Source organism: Andrographis paniculata, unplaced genomic scaffold, assembly GCF_009805555.1.
Source record: "Andrographis paniculata isolate CXL003 unplaced genomic scaffold, ASM980555v1 Contig62END, whole genome shotgun sequence".
Taxonomy (NCBI): domain Eukaryota; kingdom Viridiplantae; phylum Streptophyta; class Magnoliopsida; order Lamiales; family Acanthaceae; genus Andrographis; species Andrographis paniculata.
The window spans coordinates 3810373-3830075 of NW_026137598.1; the positions used below are offsets into that span (position 1 = coordinate 3810373).

At 33.1% G+C, this 19703-nt stretch overlaps 1 protein-coding gene across 3 annotated transcripts; it reads left to right on the top strand.

Moving 5' to 3' along the window:
• The first annotated feature begins 14014 nt into the window (after window positions 1-14014).
• Window positions 14015-17795, top strand: LOC127261149 (pectin acetylesterase 10-like). Of its 3 annotated transcripts, none has more exons than XM_051289366.1 (13): window positions 14015-14245; window positions 14398-14656; window positions 15111-15193; window positions 15736-15865; window positions 15933-16006; window positions 16120-16206; window positions 16298-16422; window positions 16504-16564; window positions 16653-16706; window positions 16816-16893; window positions 17006-17111; window positions 17214-17359; window positions 17463-17795. In XM_051289366.1, exons 1-13 carry the CDS (start codon window positions 14030-14032, stop codon window positions 17571-17573), a joined length of 1530 nt encoding a protein of 509 aa, XP_051145323.1. In that variant the 5' UTR covers window positions 14015-14029; the 3' UTR covers window positions 17574-17795. The 3 variants fall into 3 exon arrangements, with proteins under 3 accessions (XP_051145323.1, XP_051145324.1, XP_051145325.1); XM_051289367.1 differs by having other exon boundaries at window positions 14106-14245; window positions 14325-14656; XM_051289368.1 differs by having other exon boundaries at window positions 14111-14245; window positions 14403-14656.
• Window positions 17796-19703: the final 1908 nt, after the last annotated feature.

Genomic DNA, 19703 nt, shown 5'->3' on the forward strand with positions numbered 1-19703 from the left:
AAACTTTGAAGTTTCCAACAGCATCCAAAATAAAAGTTTTCTGGTTGCACCGTCAAAGGTAATCGTTAGAAAGATTCAGCATATGAATTTAAGTATTACTGAAATAAGTTAGCAGCCACATGAACTATCTTTATATATCTATAGAAGACTCCTATGTTGACTGCTATGGCAATAGAAACAGCATTAATAAGCTGCTGAAAATACTCCCGCTTTATTTTCTCGCATCCTTCTATGGTTCACCTTCATAGTGCAAATTACTATTTATAAAAATATACTTTAAAAATCAATTTTGATTAACATGTAAACATAGTTCTAAAGAAAATCTGCATAGAAATATATATATATTTTGTAAGTATTACATGGTGTGCTCTTAATGTGAGTACTTCGTGAAGTTATGAAGTGCAAAAGTACACGTTCAATGAAAATGCAAAACGAAATGCTTCACAATCTGAAAAATGTTTTAAAATCACAAGCATACCATCTGAATTCCAGCCTGAACGTAATCGAATTTGAAAATAAAATAGCAACAGCACACTCCAGTGCTAGCGTAATCAAATTTGAGAATAAAGTAAAACCATTATTCCAAATTTGAGCTATCGCCAATCCGTTGTATTTCTAGATTATCTTATTCCTCACATCTGCCTGATCGATCGTTTATTCCCAAAAGCAATAACCGTGAGTAAATTCTACGAAAAATATTGAAACGGAAATCTGCATAAAGGCTTGAAGTTTCCTTTGGGGAGAAGGCGATAGTGGGCCAATCTTGGAGGTGAGAAATTTCGCCAATGATCTGAAAGCAATAACTGATTCTTGGCGACTACTGTTTTATATATTGTGAAGGCTACGCCATACTATAAATAAGAAATAGTACTTCATTTCAGTTTTGAGAGTTAATAAAACATTCTACTTTGCCGGGTGCATTTATAGTGTTCCTATTTTAGCGTACATTAGAGATGTGTACGAGACTGCACTAGCGAGTTCTCGAGGGAGTCTAAGAATTGCTAGACCGACGGGAAGGTGATCGAGGAGGAACCATCTCACCTGTTACAAGTGGACAGTGGGGTGAAAAATGGGGTTGAAAGGAAAAACTTAGATGAAGAGTCATTTTTTCGAACAGATTGTGAGTGTGAACCAGAAGCCAGAAGTTCGACAAAGGTTCGAGTAAAGTGGATGCCGACGAATCCATATCCGCAACCAAAGCTCATTAAAATGAACTTTATCTTGTTTCTGTCAAAATTGGGAGAATTTTGAAGGAAAGGAAATATGTTTATGTTTTTAATTTATAAAATTACTATTATATTTCTAATATTATATACTTCCTCCGTCCACACGCAAAGTAAACATTTACTTTTGGCGCTATGTTTAAGAAATAATAGTAGTATTTTAATTATAGTGGGTAGTTAAAAGTAGTAAAATAACATTTTTGCCCTTATTTTTTGGTGTAAAAGTAATGATGTGATGTAAAGTAAGGATATTTGTGGAAAAAAGTGAAGTATTTAATAAAATATTTATTTTGTAATTGGACGTCCAAAAATATAAATATGTATATTTTCTAGTTGGACGGCGGGAGTATTAATTTATCTATATTTAATTATACAAAAATTATACTCCCTCCGTCCCACCGAAATTGAATCATCTGATTATGGACACGTTATTTAAGATAAGGATGTTTAATTAGTTAATAATAATTAGTTATGATATTATTTTTTATATAATTAATAATATTTATAGTTTTAAAGTAAATTTAATATATATGATTAAAAAAATCAAAATATATGTTTAAATATTTAAAAATTATATAGCAATTAAAAAATATATGTAATATAAATATCATTTTGTAGAGAATAAAATTTTCTATAATATAAGTAAATACAAAAATATTTTTTTATTTATAATTAACATAAATCAATTTTATAAAAGATGTGTAGTTTTAAATATATATAAAAATATTTATTTTTTTAAAGAAAGATAGAAATAAAGGGGTTTTGAGTGGGTCATACTTCATTTATGATGTTATATGTTATGTAGTTAATTAAGTTGATTTATATTTGTTAAATATGTTTTTTATTTAATAATTTTTACCAAAAATAGAAATGTATCAGTTATTACGGACAGACAAAAATGAAAATAGTGTCAATTATGGTGGGACGTATTTTATAATTAATAATTAGTTATAATATTTTTAAATTTTATAACGTAATTAAATTATAAAATAAAATTTTTTATATAAGGTGAAAAGTTAAAGGATGGATGAACGGCGACGGGGCGATCACGGCAAAACTTCTATTTATATGTTATTTTTTTATAGGTTGAAGGGTAACATTGTCAATTCAAGTGGCAAAGGTCAAAACTTCCATTTATATGTTATAATATATATTATAACAGGGAGTTTATAAATGTTATAATATATATTATAACAGGGAGTTTTGTGCATTTTGTTGGTTAGTGAAAACTATCATTGATATCTTACCCTTTAAATTGTTGTCATACATGTATAGACATGCATCCTTCAATTGACAACAATCCAATTTTACATCCAAGCCTTTGTGATTACAATGATTTTTTAAGATTATTCAAAAAGAAAATAAAAAATAAATAAAGTAAATTGTTGTGAATTTATTCCCAGATCCTTTTGGATTTATCGAACAAACTTGTCGATTTATGCACAAATTGCACACCCAAAGACAATTCACAATTCCAGAATATTGGCGACTTCCATTAAGACATAATCTTCAGGCGATTCAGAGAACAACGGCGATGGCGACTCTTCTTCCGGTGACCAGCAGCTAAGCGCAGCTCTGCAGCAGACTCCTACGGACAGCGAAGGCGGCGGTTTGAACTCCGGCAGCGAGGAACAGCTCCGGTGGTTCCTCCTTAACCATCCAGCCAGCATTTCCGATAAGGCTTCTTCACCGGCGACAACGCAACTCCGATTCACACCGTTCTTTCACTGATTTGGTCGATTCTTCTTCGCCAGCGTTAGGGACGCGACGTTCGGCTCAGTCCATGGTGCAAGAATGGCCCGAGGTAACCACACCTCAAGGTCGAGGTCGGTGCATCACTCTAAACCTCGACGCCACCGGAATCGGCCATCGGAAAGGGTTCGACACTCACCGGAATCACTCGCCAGAACCTATCGGTTTCTCTCCCTCTCCCTCACGGCTCTCACCCTCTCTCTGATTCCCACGGTTGGATTAAAGGGTTTGGGTCGAATCCGGTGGGTCGGGCTACGGAGTAGGCCAACTTATTTATTTATCGAGGGACTTGTCGGGTTAGGCCTTGAACGGCCAAAATTCCCAATAATCTCCACCTATTTTAGTCGTGATTTAACCAAATCTCAAATACGTATTTACTAGATATAGACTTACCTAGCACCAATAGATTTCATCATCGCCTTTTGTCCCTCACTGCATCTACGAACAAACGTTAATGCAGATAGAACACATCATACAAAGAACACATAGATCCTAACATGTATCTAGATAGATCACATAGCAACCTAGCAAATAGTTCATACAAAAACTACACAATCGAGCAACATACATGCTTATATACGAAGGAAAGCAATCATATGCCAAATTCAAAAACAAAGAATCACATGATAGGAGCTCCACCTTATTTAACATCTACTAGAGAACATACTAAGCTCTAGACACAAAGAAAACCTTAGGCACTACAGCTCTAGCACACACCTCTACGGCCTAAGCACAACCTAAGAACCTGGATTGATCAACCGCTATCACTCAGCTCTCCGGAGACACAACCACTTAGACATCCTACCTAGAAGAATACTCAGCAACCTAGGAGGAAACCTAGAAGAACACTAAGCAACTAGAACGAAACCTAGAGGAATACGCAGTAACTAGGAATGAAGCTAACCCTAGAAGAACACTAAGCGACTAGACGAAAGCAAAACACTAAGCATCTAGTTCGATCGAAAACTACCACTTAGAAAACCCCAGGAGCACAATCACAAAGCAATCAATCAAAACATAATATAACAAACAACTAATCACATAGCATACAAATCAAGAATCATGCATTTTCACCAAACAATCACATAATGCAACAAAACAAAGTATTCTTGATTATCCTCAAATTATTCATTCTTTTTAGGCATTTTCCAATTAACACCTAACATGCAATTTTCTATCTCACAAATAAAAATTAAAGCATGCATATCTAACACACAAAGAAGATTAAACATGCATCTACTACAATTTTCGCTCTTTTAGTCCTCCAAGCCGGAGACGCCCGCGTGGCTCGCCGGAGGCCACGTGTCCGCCATTTTATTTTTTAATTTTTTTTTTTAAAAAAATATTTTTAATTTTATTTTCTTTTATTTTAATTTTTTTATTTGTTCCAATTAAAAAAGAAATGAAAAAAAATTTTAAAAATGAGAAAAAAAAAATTCCATATATCCATCATGTGCCGCTGACCTGGCGGGACACCTGGCGGACACATGGCTTCTGGCGAGCCATGCAGGCATCTCCAGCGCCGGAGGACTAAAACAACGAAAATTATGGGACTAGTTTACGACAGGCTCCATCTACGGGACTAAAATGATAAGGGGATCCAGTTATGGGACTAAAAAACAATTTACCCTATAATATAATATTAAATTTTCATATCTTTGCAAAAATTAATAATAACATAAATTCAAAGAAAAATTAAAAAGAAAAATATGAATAAGTTTGATTGGAAAAAAAAAACTGATGCATTGTAATTTAAATCTTTATTATACAACTATTGTAATTTTTTATAAATAAATATGTACTCCCTCCGTAGCTACCGTGTCAATATTCCCATTTCTGTTGTCCCATATTATGTTATTTTCATTTATATATATTTTTTTATATGATGTTATATATATAATAGATTTTTTATATAATATTTTAAATTAGTTTAAAAAAATTGCAAGAGTTATTTCAATCGTATTACATTAAATTATTTTTTCCCGCATAAAAATATAATTTTCAAGACAAAGACAGAACACAGTGTCTTATTACTTTCGATTTTTTTGTTATATAAATATGTGATCATTTAAATTGTAAAATTAAAATTATGATTTGTAAAGACAAGAAGATTCTGATCCATTAACATGGCCCAATTTAAATTAGGTTTCGAGGTGTGATTGTCGGGGGATTGAATTTTAAATTCACTATTTATTTAATTTTTTTCTCAAAAAAATATCAAATCAAACACCTATTTTTTATTTTTTATATTATACTAAAAATTAATTTTACATTCAAAATATCACATCAGCATATATTTATATCATATCATACAACTATTCAAATTCAAAATTTTTACTATTCAAATCCCAACTCAAAACTCAATCCTCCGAACAAACACACCCTTGAAATATGATCCACGGACGCAATATTATTGCATATTTGTTTTTATTTTATGCTTTTATGAGTTAGTGAGAGCCATATATAATAATAGACTATTTCTAACCATGAAAGTTTTAAATTTCAAACAACATAAAATAAACAAACAAAGAGAGCAACAAATTAAATAAAATTCCTCAATCATTATTTATAGATATATCTTAAAAAATGATAAACTGGTTTTTTTTTTAGTCCGAACCCCTTATCATTTTAGTCCCGTAAGTGGATCATGTCGCAAACTAGTTCCATAAGTGAAAATTTTTCGTTGTTTTAGTCCTCCGGCGCCGGAGACGCCCGCGTGGCTCGCCGGAGGTGACGTGTCCGCCTGGTGTCCCGCCAGGTCAGCGACACCTGACAGACACGTGTATTTATTTATTTTTCATTTATTTTTAAGTTTTTTTAATTGGACCAAATAAAAAAATACAAATAAAATTAAAAATAAATGAAAAATAATTTCAAAAAAATTTTAAAAAATGAAAAAAAAAAAAAAAAAATCCATGTGTCTGCCAGTTGTCGCTGACCTGGCGGACATGTCACCTCCGGCGAGTCACGCGGGCGTCTTCGGCACCGGAGGACTAAAACAGCAAAAAGTTTTCAATTATGGAACTAGTTTGCGACAGGCTCCACTTACAGGATTAAAATGATAAGGGGTCCAATTATGGACTAAAAATACAGGATACGCTTTAAAAAATTAAATTAAATTGTTTTTAACTATAAAATTAGTTACACTAATAAATTTGTAAGCTAGTGGGAGGACAGCTGGTGAGGGTAACGTGACATGACGTTGATGAAATTCTTAATGAATGTAGTTTAGGTACGTGGTTGTAATATATGATGATGATTGCCGGGATACACACTTTGATATATATACATACAAATCCAAATTCAAATCACTCATTTAACGAAAGTACACCCACTTTTATTATTATTATTATTTAGTTATTCAAATACATAAATTCTCCATATTTTTATTCTATTATCTTCTTGATTCCACCGTATAATATTAAAATATACTGCTCATTCGTCCTAAAATTATAGTCTTATTTGAATTGGACACTAGATTTAAGAAATATTGATATTATATTAATAGTTGGTAAAAAGTATAAGTAAAAAACTTATTTGCCCTTGTGAGTGTATTAGTGTAAGAAGTAGTGACATTTGTGTAATAATAATGAAAATATAGGGATAATTTTATAATGATATAAGTATTTATGGAAATGAGACTATTGTTTTAGAATGGACAAAAATGGTAAACAATACTATTATATTGGGACGGAGGGAGTGCTCTTCATTTTCCTTTTTTGGTCTAAATGGATCCTTTATTGAATCGAGTGCTCTGACGATCATTGGGGTACTTAGCGAATATGATTTATCCATCAGGAACTGTTTAAGTACCCTTTTGATATAATTTGATTGGTGGATAAATGTTCGACTTTCCAAATGCTCAATTTGCAGACCAATGCAAAATTTAGTTTTTCCAAAATCTTTGATCTCAAACTCCTTTTTCAGACATTCAACAGCTTTCTGGATTTCATCAGGAGTTCCAATTAAATTGAGATCATCGACATATACAGCGATGATTACAAATTCAGACCCATTTTTCTTTATAAAAACACATGGACATATAGGGTCATTTATGTAACCTTCTTTTGTCAAGCTTTCGCTGAGACGATTGTACCACATTCGGCCTGATTGCTTGAGCCCATACAGAGATTTTTGCAATTTGATGGAATATGATTCTTTTGGCTTCGATTTGAATGATTCAGGTATGTTTATCCCTTCTGAGATTTTTATATAGACATCAATGTCTAAGGAGCCGTAAAGATAGGCAGTAACCACATCCATTAATCGCATATCAAGATTATTGTGTACTGCCAGGCTCACCAGATACCTGAATGTTATTCCATCCATGCCGGCGAATATGTTTCTTCAAAGTCAATACCCGGTCTCTGAAAAAACCTTGGGCTACAAGCCTTGCTTTGTATCTTGTGATATCATTATTTTCATTTTTTTTTCTCAACACGCATCTGTAATCAACTGGTTTCACATTTTCCGGTGTTTGGACTATAGAGCCGAATACTTGTCGTTTTTTCAATGAGTCCAATTCAGACTTAATTGCATCTTTCCATTTTGCCCAATCATCTCTTTGTCGATATTCATCAACTGATTTTGGTTCATAATCCTCGTCATCTTTCATTATATCGAGTGCTACAGAATATGCAAATGCATTATCAATATTTGTTTTCTTTCTCTGTTCCAATATTTTTCACTTGTGGTGTAGTTAACAGAAGTTTCAATAACTTCATCATCACTTTCATCAGAAATTTTTGTATCAACTTCTTCATGGGTTGTACTGACATTTTCAGGTATCTGATAATTGTTGATTTCTTCACCAGTATTTACAATTTTCTTCTTTCGTGGATTCTTATCCTTGGAACCCAACGGTCTGCCACGTTTTACGCGGGAAATATGCTCATTAGAACTCGGAACTTTCCCTTATGGGATATTTATTTTAGCTGGTGCATTTGCTGTTGCAATATATGATTTCGTAATTCTGGCAGTATCATTAAAAGCATCAGACAATTGATTTGCAATTTTCTGAAAATGCACAATTCTTTAAACTTCAAATTCACTATGTTTCGTACGATGATCAAATTCAAGTGGTATTTTTCACGAAATTTATTTTTTCAGCTGATTATTGTCTCCCCCTAATGTCGGAAAATGAGATTCATCAAAATGACAGTCTGCAAACCTTGCAGTAAATAAATCACCCATTGTTGGTTCAAGATATTTCGCAATCGAGGGTGATTCATACCCGACATATATACCCAACCTTCTTTGAGGTCCCATTTTCGTGCGTTGAGGTGACGCAATTGGCACATAAACAACACACCTAAACATTCGCAGGTGAGATATATTTTGTATTTTTCCAGATACCAATTGAGTAGGGGAATAACAGTGATAACTTGTCGGTCTTATTTTCACGAGGGCTGCTGCATGCAATATAGCATGTCCCCAACATGATACGGGAAGTTTAGATCTTATTAACAATGGTCTAGCAATTAATTGCAATCTTTTGATAAGGGATTCAGCCAGACCATTTTGCGTATATACATGAAGAAAAAGATGTTCTACACTAATCCCAATTGACATGCAATAATCATCAAATGTATGTGATCAATACTCTCCAGCATTGTCTAGACGTATTTTCTTTATCGGGTGATCTGGAAATTTTGCTCGCAATTTAATTATTTGTGAAAGTAGCCTAGCGAAAGCTAGATTGCGAGTAGATAACAGACATACGTGTGACCATCGCATTGACGCGTCAATTAATACCATAAAGTACTTGAAGGGTCCACACGGCTGATTTATTGGTCCACAAATATCACCCTAAATTTTTTCTAGAAAAGCTGGGGATTCAAATCCAACCTTTGTTGGAGATGATCTGATTATTAACTTCTGTTGGGAACAGGCAGCACAAGCAAATTCATTTGGACTCAAAATATTTTTCTTTTTCAATGAGTGGCCATTTGAATTTTCAACAATTCGCCTCAGCATTACATTGCCAGGATGCTCAAGTCGATCGTGCCAAGTTTTAAATTCGCTAGTAGCCATTTGGTCTATAGACTTATACTATAGGGGGTAATACAAAAAAAAATGGGGCAGAAAATATCAAAATAACAAAAGAGATACAACAACATTTTATTATTTAACATCATCAGCTATGTCAAGCAGATCATCGGCATCCAGGTGCATGATATTTTCATTCATCACATCGTCAAATGTGTTATCGTGGGCAGCGTGGTTTGTTTCGATAGCAACTCTTCCCTGCCTTTCTTTTGAGGCCCGATACAGTTCAGCCAAGTGACTGGATGTGCGACAAACATGGGCCCAATGGCCTTTGATTCCACACCGGGTGCATTCCTCGTCATTATTTTTGTTTCTTCCGGTGTTGATCCTTTGTTGAAGTTTGTACGACCTTCTATCATTATAACGCCGATTTGGCACATATCGGGGCCTGTTTTGATAATTATTGCGACTGTATGCATTTCCCCGGCCCCGTCCACGATTCTGATTTTGATCGCGATCAATTCGCTGATTTCTGACTTGCCCATGACCACGCACTGGATTTGTCTGATGTATTGCATTTGCTTCTGGAAATAGATTTGCACATGTCGGCCTAGATTCGTGATTTATCAACAGCAATTCATTATTTTGTTCGGCCAACAAAAGACAGGTGATCAGCTCAGAATATTTCTGGAAGCCTCTTTCGCGATATTGCTGCTGCAAAACCATGTTAGAGGCATGAAAAATGGAAAAAGTTTTCTCCATCATATCAAATTCAGATACATTTTCGCCATAGTGGCGCAGCTGTGATGTTATTTTAAACATGACAGAATTATATTCTTGGACTGTTTTAAAGTCCTGAAGCCGGAGGCTTTGCCATTCGCTTCGTGCCCTTGGCAACAATGTCAGCCTCAAATGATCATATCTTTCTTTCAATCTCTCCCACAATTCAAGTGGGGATTCTAGCGTGACATACTGCATTTTCAGTTCCTCATCGATGTGATGGTACAAAAAGATCATGGCCTTTGCACAATCTTGGCTCGGGGAGTTTTTATCCCGGGCAATGGTATTTTCCAAGCCCATTGATACCAGATGCATTTTAACATCGCGAGCCCATGCCATATAATTTTGGCCAGAAACAAGGAGAGAAAGAAATTCCTGTTTGACAAGGTTGGACATAATAAACAGATAAAATATAAAATATTACCTTGCGGAAAATAAAATATATAATCGTGCTGATAACGTATTGTGATATTATTATAGGATTAACCAATAGAAATATTAATTACTTCTACCGCTAACCACTATTTTGTATATTATATAAATATGTATATATTAGATATATATATATGGCTTGTGTATATAATAATAATAGTGAGATAATATGTTGTGTGCGCGTGTGTTATATATACATAGAATGTATGAATATATGCAGCACAACAAAGGGAAATGAAATATGTGAGAGTAAATAGATTGATTGGAATCAATCTGTAGTGTAATATTTTATTACAATAAAGTCCTATTTATAAGAAACATATGAGTCCACAATAATAGACTACAAATTATACAATGTTTCATCTACGAAGATGAAACTTAGCAAGAATAGTTGCATCCACAACCTATACACGTATGTATGATGTGTGTAACAAATTTATAATTTTAATAATAAAAAAAAAATAAGAAAAACAAACAAATACACGCAAGCCGTCTGCAGTTTGTCTGTCAACCAAGGGAGATCCTAAATATTAGATAAAATTATAATATGTTTACTTTGTTAATTATATAGTATGATTAGTTTTTATTACCCAAAATACCAATAATAATGTTATTATAAATGATTGTAATATCATTTATTTTATTTTATTTTCTTTCTCATTATAGCAATATAATATACTCCCTTCGTCCCAAAAGTATAATCTTGTTGTGTTGAGCACGAGATTTAAGGAATATTGATATTATATTAGTAGTTAGTAAAAAGTAAGGATAAATGACTTTTTTTATCCTTATCAATATATTAGTGTAAAAAGTAATGACAATTGTGTAATAATAATGAAAAAGTAGAGATAATTTTATGGTAATATGGTTATTTATGGAAATGAGACTATTGTTTTAGCTCGGACAAAAATGGTAAACAAGATTATTGTATTTGAACGAATGAAGTATAACAATATTAAAAATTAATTGAACTATTGTCGTAACATAATATGTATATATATAATTTGATATATTTTTATTATTTATTAAAATATATTTAATTTTATCCCCAAAATTATAAATTAAGTTTTAGTAACATATTTTATAGTGTTCTTATCACTTAACATTATTGATAAAATTTTAAAAATATATGTAACTTAAAATTTCAAATGAAATCAAAATATATTCACAAAATTATTATATTTATATAAAAAAAATTTCTAAAGTGTTTAAATATAAGGGTAATTTAGATAATTTAGTACGTAATAATATTAGGGGTATAGATTAGTATAATTGTAATAGACTTTTAATTATACAGAATTCTAATACATTAAAGTAAGGGAAAAAATTATTTTTGGTCCAAATATAACCAAAATTCATCAATTTTAGTTCCAATATAAAAATCTTATCAATTTTGGTCTCAATATAACAAAATTCATCATTTTTGTCCCAATATAATCAAAACTCATCATTTTTGGTGTCAATATAAAATTTTTATCAATTTTAGTTCCAATATAACCAAAACTCATCATTTTTTGTACCAATATAATCAAACTTTATCTTTTTTGGTCCCACCGTCAACAAATCGACGGAAAATGTTGATGTGAAAAGAAATCAAACCTTATATTTATATTTGAAGAAATTGTACAATCTTGCAAGTCCACGTCAGCATTTTTCGTAGATTTGTTGATGGTGAGACAAAAAAAAAGATAAAGTTTGATTATATTGAGACAAAAAATGATGAGTTTTGGTTATATTAGGACTAAAATTGATAAAAATATTATATTGGGATAAAAAATGATAAGTTTTGGTTATATTGAAACAAAAAATGATGAGTTTTGATTATATTAAGACCAAAATTAATCAAATTTTTATATTGGAATCAAAATTGATGAATTTTGATTATATTAAGACCAAAAATGATTTTTTCTCTGAGATTAGATCGAATTAAATAATATAATCCACCGTAATCTTATAAAGTAATCATATCCTAACAGTATACATAAAAATCGCTAGTTAAGTACATCGTCTTCCTGCTCACAAATTGAACCCTCGATTCAAGACAAGATCCACATGTTCAAATTAATAACATGACAGTTACTTTATTACCAACAAGTTAATTATAATTCTTAAACTTAATAACAGAAAAATAAAAAAATAATTTCACTCTGATAGAGAAATTAGAATATATATATATATATATCTATTATATTCCATGGAGGATGATAATGTGTGTGTGTTTATTCATAATAGCCAAAAAAGTCCCTTTACATTTTAATCGTGACCACATGTGGAGGTGGCCGGTGGGGATGAACTGCCCTCCACTCTTCGCTACTGTCGGCGTACATAATAATAATAATAATAATCATAATAATAATAATAATAATAATAATAATAATAATAATAATAATTAGATAAATTAATTGCACTTGTTGTTGTATTATTGATTATTGATTATTATTATTGTAATTAATCTATATACGGTTGTTACATCTATAAATAGGTCGTCGTGCATGATGTCCTAACTCCTAAGCATATAAATAATAATGAAGAGATAGCTTCGAGTATTAATATTTTAATTGTGTGAGATACTTTTATCAAGCAATTTAACCTCGCTTTAATTAGTTAAATACTCCTATGGCGTTATAAAAGTATACTCATTTGACCGGACATATATTTTAAAATAAATAAATAAATATAGAAACTTTTTTCGCTGTAGAAACTTTTTTCGCTGTAGAGAAGAAGTAGAAAAAATAATACTTCTTCGGTTCTAAATACCCAGCACTGCAATATTTCTAAATTTAAAAATAATTAATTATATTTTTATATATACATAAATATATAATTCACTTTATCTCGTCACATTACTTAAATAAAAAATATATATATATTTCTCTCTCTAATCACATCACCTAATCTCCAAATTATTTCAAATTACTCTACTTAATACTTTCTATCTAAATTCTCAAGCCGAATTCATATGTTGCACGGTATTTGAAAGGGAAGGAATAATTTTTTACTTAAAAAAAAAACGAGAATAAATTTAAGTGATAAATAAAAAAGAAAAATAAGGAACAAATTTGGATGAGAGAGGAATAACAATTTACTTAAAAATAAAAAATAAACAAATCTATACTTAAATATTTTGTTTAATTAGGACATACTCCCTCCCTCCAATTTTTATTGTCCTAAAGTATATTTGCACAATTTTTTAAATAATTATTTTTTTGTTATGATTTGACAAATTTGTCCTTAATTGTATGGTAAAGATTAAAAATAATATACGAATGAAGGGTAGAAATATAAAATTTGTGTTTAGAAAAAAATAGGACAATTATTAAACATTCTAAATAAAAAAGTAGGAGATTAGATTAGAGACGGATGGAGTATTAAACAGTATAACTGAAATTAACTGTAGGGAGAGGAGAGCGTTAATTCTAAAAGCGTGATTTATGGGGTAAGCCTTCTCTTCTCCTCTCTCCGGTCATGAGAAAGTTAACATTTTCATAAACCGTTTGACACTTTTCACATTATTCAATTGCCACCGCAAAAAGACCACCGCACCGAATGACACGGATCAACGCGCCATAATCTAGGCAGCATGATTCTGCCCAATATATAGCCGACACGTCAGCATCCTTTCAGGCTGGTCACTAAAATAATCATTTCTTGTTTCTTTTTATCTTTTCAATAATCACTGTACACTATTTACTCTCGTAGCTGGTTTGTTATTTTTTTAAATTTATATTATCAAGGAATAACAGCTTTGTTTCATCAGAAATTAAAGAACCCGATTCTTATTTATATTTAAATTTAAATTTAAATTTAAATTTATTTATTTAGAAGAAAAAGGAAAGTGTTCTTGATCTGTATTGATGTATGATTATTTACATATACATACAAAACAAAATCAATCAAAGCATGCAGAAATAAAAATCTTTAAATTGCCCGGCAAAAAAATAAAACAACACACCGCCACCGCTCTACATTCCTCAAAAACCCAACCAGGCCAGATCTCCAGAATTCCTTGCAAGATCCACCAAACCAGCAAGCCGATCGAGAAGGATGTGCCAGTGACAGTGCCATTACTCGTAAGTAGTTAAAACTAGACTCACGAAATCAGTGCTTTATTTCATAGATTTTCAGGTCTCAGCTTCTTCACTTTTTCAGACTTTCAGTGGAGCGCATTTGGGGATTGTACTCTCTACTACTGCTTAATTAATTTCATCTCAATTTCATTAAGGTAAGGGTACTGGAAGTCGTCAGGTCCATGGGGTTTGGGGCTGTGATATTTGTATTATTTGTGGTGGTGGGCGGCGGCGGATGGAGGGCGGATTGTTTCGAGATCGATCAATTGTTTGGTGCGAATCGGTCAGAAACGTCGGTTCTGGAGTCGATGTCGTATTTGGAATCAGTGTATGGAGTTTCTGCTTCGGCTGCTCCTCCCAATGCTCTCATGGTGGGTCTTACTCTTGTTCAAGGAGCTGCTTCTAAAGGGGCTGGTATTCCCTTCTCTCCCTTTCTAGATTCTTAAATATCGACTTCATTTTATTATTATATTTGTGTTGAAGCTGCTGCGGTTGTTCTTAACCTAATGTACTCTGTTCTGAAATTTTTGATATACAGTAGCTATATTTGTTGCTTCAATCTTGTGGTATTTGCCCTTTTGTTTGGTTAGTGGGTTAGATTTGGCATTTAATTTTTTTCCATTTGTTAAATGCACACATGAGTATGATTGAAAGTGACTTGATGATGCACCTTTTGTTGCTCAATAGTGATATGTTACTTCAGATCTGCAGTGAATAATGAATGGTGCTCGATTATCATTTGTGTTTTTCAGATATATGTTTATCTTAATTTCTTCTCTAAATCTAAGTTGCAAGTGTTATGAAAATTTGTTTTGAGTGTGTGTATTCGATTGCACTTATATGTTATGGTTGTCTAAAACTTTTACAGTATGTTTGGATGGATCATTGCCCGGTTATCACTTGCATCGCGGGTTTGGATCAGGAGCGAATAGCTGGCTCATCCAGTTGGAGGTTTGTAAATGCAACCGCGAACACTTCGTGTGTGTGTGTGTGTGTGTGTGTGTATGTACATGTATCGGAAAGGTTAGGGTGGTGATTGATGGCTGATCAGCACATAAAATTAAGTATAATTCACTTGTAGTTTGAAAAGTTGGCACCATACCTCCTCATTATTTGGAAATTGCACGAGGCTCCCTCGTGTTTTGGAAAATATTGCACAAAGCTCTCTCGTGTTTTGAAAAATATTGTACATATTTTTCTAACTCCCTTGTAATTTTGAAAATATTAGCACATAATTCCTTAAAAAGAATTTTTTGGAATGCTTTTCAAACCACAAGGAAATCTCGTGCAATTTTTTTAAATCATGAGGAAGAAGGGTACAAATGACCTCACGGTAATAAGTCCAACTCCTACACCACCAGGCCATTTCTTACGGGACAGTTAGATTGTTATATTTGATTCTTATTGATGTGGTGCATATTGCTGAGGTTCAATCTTCGCTTCTCTTGTTGTAAAATGATGATTTACATAAGCTGTTGTTGAATTTGTGGCAGGGCGGAGGATGGTGCAATAACATCCGATCTTGCGTTTACCGTAAGAAGACGCACCGCGGATCCTCAAACTATTTCGAGAAAGTAATTCCATTTACAGGAATACTTAGCAGCAGGCCCCAAGAGAATCCAGGTTCCGCATTATTACTAGGATCACCTCATCTTGGTTTTTCCCGATCTAATCTAATGAATGATTGCAGATTTTTTTAACTGGAATCGAGTCAAGATTCGCTATTGCGATGGAGCCTCCTTCGCTGGTGACAGTGAGAATAAGGTTTCTGCTGTTTCCTTCATTCGACTCCCTTTGCATGCTCATCTAATCTTAGTGTATTTTTTTTTTTTTTTTTTCTCCATCCTTGGATAATTCTTGTGAAAGTGTTTCTACAGGCTGCAGGGCTGCAGTTCAGAGGGCAACGAATATGGCGAGCCGCAATAGAAGACCTGATGTCAAAAGGAATGAGGAATGCTAACCAAGTAAAAATTTTACAACTCATAATTCTTGATCTAATGTCGACAATTCTTTGGTCTTTTTTCATGTTTTGTATACAATTGGTGTTGCTCTCAGGCACTTCTTTCGGGTTGCTCTGCTGGCGGCTTGGCTTCCATACTACATTGTGATGAGTTTAGAAGTTTGTTCCCCGGACGAACCAGAGTGAAGTGCCTCAGTGATGCTGGCTTATTTATGGACTCGTAATTTACTCTTACTTTTTAGCCGAGTATTTGTTTCTCCGCTGTTTTTCTTTCGACGTTAATTCATTCATCTCTCTGCAGCCCTGATGTTTCTGGCGGACGTACTCTCAGACATTTCTTTAGCGGCGTTGTTAGTTTACAGGTACCTATCGATCAAGTATTTTTCAAATTATTCATTACATTGATGCCCGCTAATCGTTGTGTTCTTTTCACACTTTTAATTTTAAAAGGGCGTCCAAAGAAACCTGCCAGGATGGTGCACGAGCCGTCTTGATCCAACATCTGTACGCGACTGTGCAACTATTTTTCATACTATATATATATATATATATACACACACAGACACATTGTGTAGATGTTTAAATGATCGCGTATGTATGCTTTGGCGTGCAGTGCTTCTTCCCTCAGAACTTAATTTCGAATGTGAGAACTCCTCTGTTTATTCTGAATGCTGCCTACGATTCATGGCAGGTAAGAATGGTTACATTCATTCCCATTCTGTGATATGTCCTTTTTCTTTGTTTCGGGCGTGGGTGAGTGATGGGTGTGTGGTGTTGTTGTATTTATGAATATGTATATAAAGCTCCAAGAAAGCTTGGCTCCTCCCACGGCTGACCCTCGCGGTATTTGGCATGACTGCAAGCTCAACAACGAACGATGCTCTGTGACACAAATCCAGTTTCTGCAAGGTATATATTTATGTAGCTATAAACACGAATGCAATTAATGCTGATGATCGTCGATTTGATAAAAATGTTAAAAAGTAGATAATGTCGATTGAAAATTTGTAGGTTTTAGGAATCACATGCTGAATGCAATAAAAGGGTTTGCGGCGTCGCGACAAACGGGGTTGTTCATAAATTCTTGCTTCGCGCATTGCCAGTCGGAGAGACAGGACACGTGGTTTGCTCCCAACTCCCCGCTCGTTCACAACAAGGTATCCGTCCCAACTTTACCATCCACGTTCCCTTTGTTTGTAAGGGTGAAAGATAATTTCTCTTATCATCGATTGATTTTGAAATTGAGCTACGTATTTGCAGGCTGTGGCGACGGCTGTAGGAGACTGGTATTTCGATCGGACAAATGTCAAGTCCATCGACTGCGCTTATCCGTGCGATCGCACGTGCCACAACCTCGTATTCAGATCATAGTGTGGCGTGTATGCATGTAAGCTCTACCTATTAATTCTATTCTTGAATCTTGATTAGGTTCGACGTGCGAAAGAAAGAATATTTATTTATTACATGATTTATGAACGTGAGAATTAAATAACACTCTCCAAATTTGCATGGGAGGTAATGCAATGCGTATTCACGGCTCTTGAATGTATTGATACAGTAAACAGGAATCTTCATTACTTCTTGTTTCCTTTTTTGTTTGTTTGTTTTTTGGTTTTTTGACAGAACGGTGTTCTTCCTTTAGTTTGGTTTCTAAAATATTTACAATTACGATTCATTTAAAATGATTATTTTGGTGCTCCTATGCTGTCACCGAGATTACTTATGGGTATGTTGTTTCTCTCGCTTTGAATTTTGGAGGATGATTTAAATAGTAAAAAAATTGAATTAGAATAGTCACGTACTGCCCTATAATTAAGTATTGATACGGTGTTAATAAAAAATTAAATTTTTATATAATATAAAAATTAAAAAATAGATATATGATTTGATATTTTGTTAAAATAACAAATTTTATAAATAGTATAATTTTTTTTTAAAAAAAAACTTAAAAGAAATTTTAAATAGCAGTAATTTTTTTTTTAAAAATAATATATAAAATAGCATATTTTTTACCCCACAAGTTGTGTAATCAAATAATTATAAAAAAAAAAAATTACTCCGATCAAAACCAGATGAAATTGGCAAAATAGTTTAAAATTCCTATGTGGTTTTACGAAATTGTTGAAAACTCTTTTGTTGCTAAAATTCAAAAAACGTACATGTGGTTTCAAAATTGCTGCAAGAAAATTCCCATCCGTTAGAATTTAACAGATGATGTATCTCACGCGCTTCACATGCAATTTGTTGTTCAGAAACTGATATATTCTACTGCGAAGTTACTAAAATACCCTCAGTCTTTAATATATATATTATTCTGTCGTTCACATTGTTTATTTCATCTATCTTCTTCTCACCCAAAACCCAACCCTCGCAATCACTGATTGAAGTCCCACGCCGCATCTACCTTGTCGGGGCCAGAGTTAGGATTCCACAAACTTCGGGTATATCCAATTTTAATAGTAGTTGATTTTATTTTGTCGAGCTTTTGTAAATTGGTGTTTATTTTTTCCGAAATTTCTTTCTGAAATCGTGTTTGATTTTCTCAGATCTGGTTTGGGTTTTCTTCAGTGAGATTGCAATATTGTTGTGGATCAAGTATGAATATTGAAATTTTTTCATGAATCGGATTCTTGTATAGGCATGTGTCTTCAACGAGGTTGCAATTTTCTCCGATCTCTGTGTATATGTGCAAATTGGACTTCTTCTTTTTTGGTTAATTGGTTTTGGTAATTCATTTGGAAACTCAAAATCTCATTTGTATGTAATTGGTAGTGGCAACACCGTAATTTTTTTTATGAATCAATTTTGTAGGTAATTGGTTTCAGTATTTCAGCTTAAAAATAAACCCTTGTAATTTTTTGCACTAGACTATTTTAATCGGACTGGATCTTGTTTAGGATCTAATTTCAATCTTAAATTTGTAATTTTTGCGGTACTTTGCAACAAAATGAAGTGAAGTCTACACGGCTGACAAATGGTTTAACTGGAGGCAAGTGCGTTGATATGTTTGTATCTTTTTACAATCATTTTAATATCTACTATTGAATTTTATCAGAGATGTCATTTAGCGGCTCCAAATCAAAGCCTAGGGGGCAGGGAGATGTTGAGCGATGACATGGGCCCTTTCACTCATTATACCCACCGACCCACATATATATCGTGTATAAATGGTCCATTATTGAGGGGACCACAACCTACTGACTTCAAGATTGCTGCACCAAAAAAAAAAAAAAAAAGATAGAATTTCGAAACGAATCAAATGCCACATAAATTAGTAAATTTTTTCAAAGATACGACAAATAATGCACAACAATTGAGGGAATAATTTATCCAACCCAAACATATAAAATCTTAATAAAATCATATTTTTCGGCAAAAAAATGTGTGCCCAATCAGATATTGCCCCTGAGTCGTCGCTCAAGGAACGGCGAATGATACTAAAATCTATTTTTTTTGGCAAGAATATGTGTTCCTACTCACGTTATAGGAATTATACCCAAG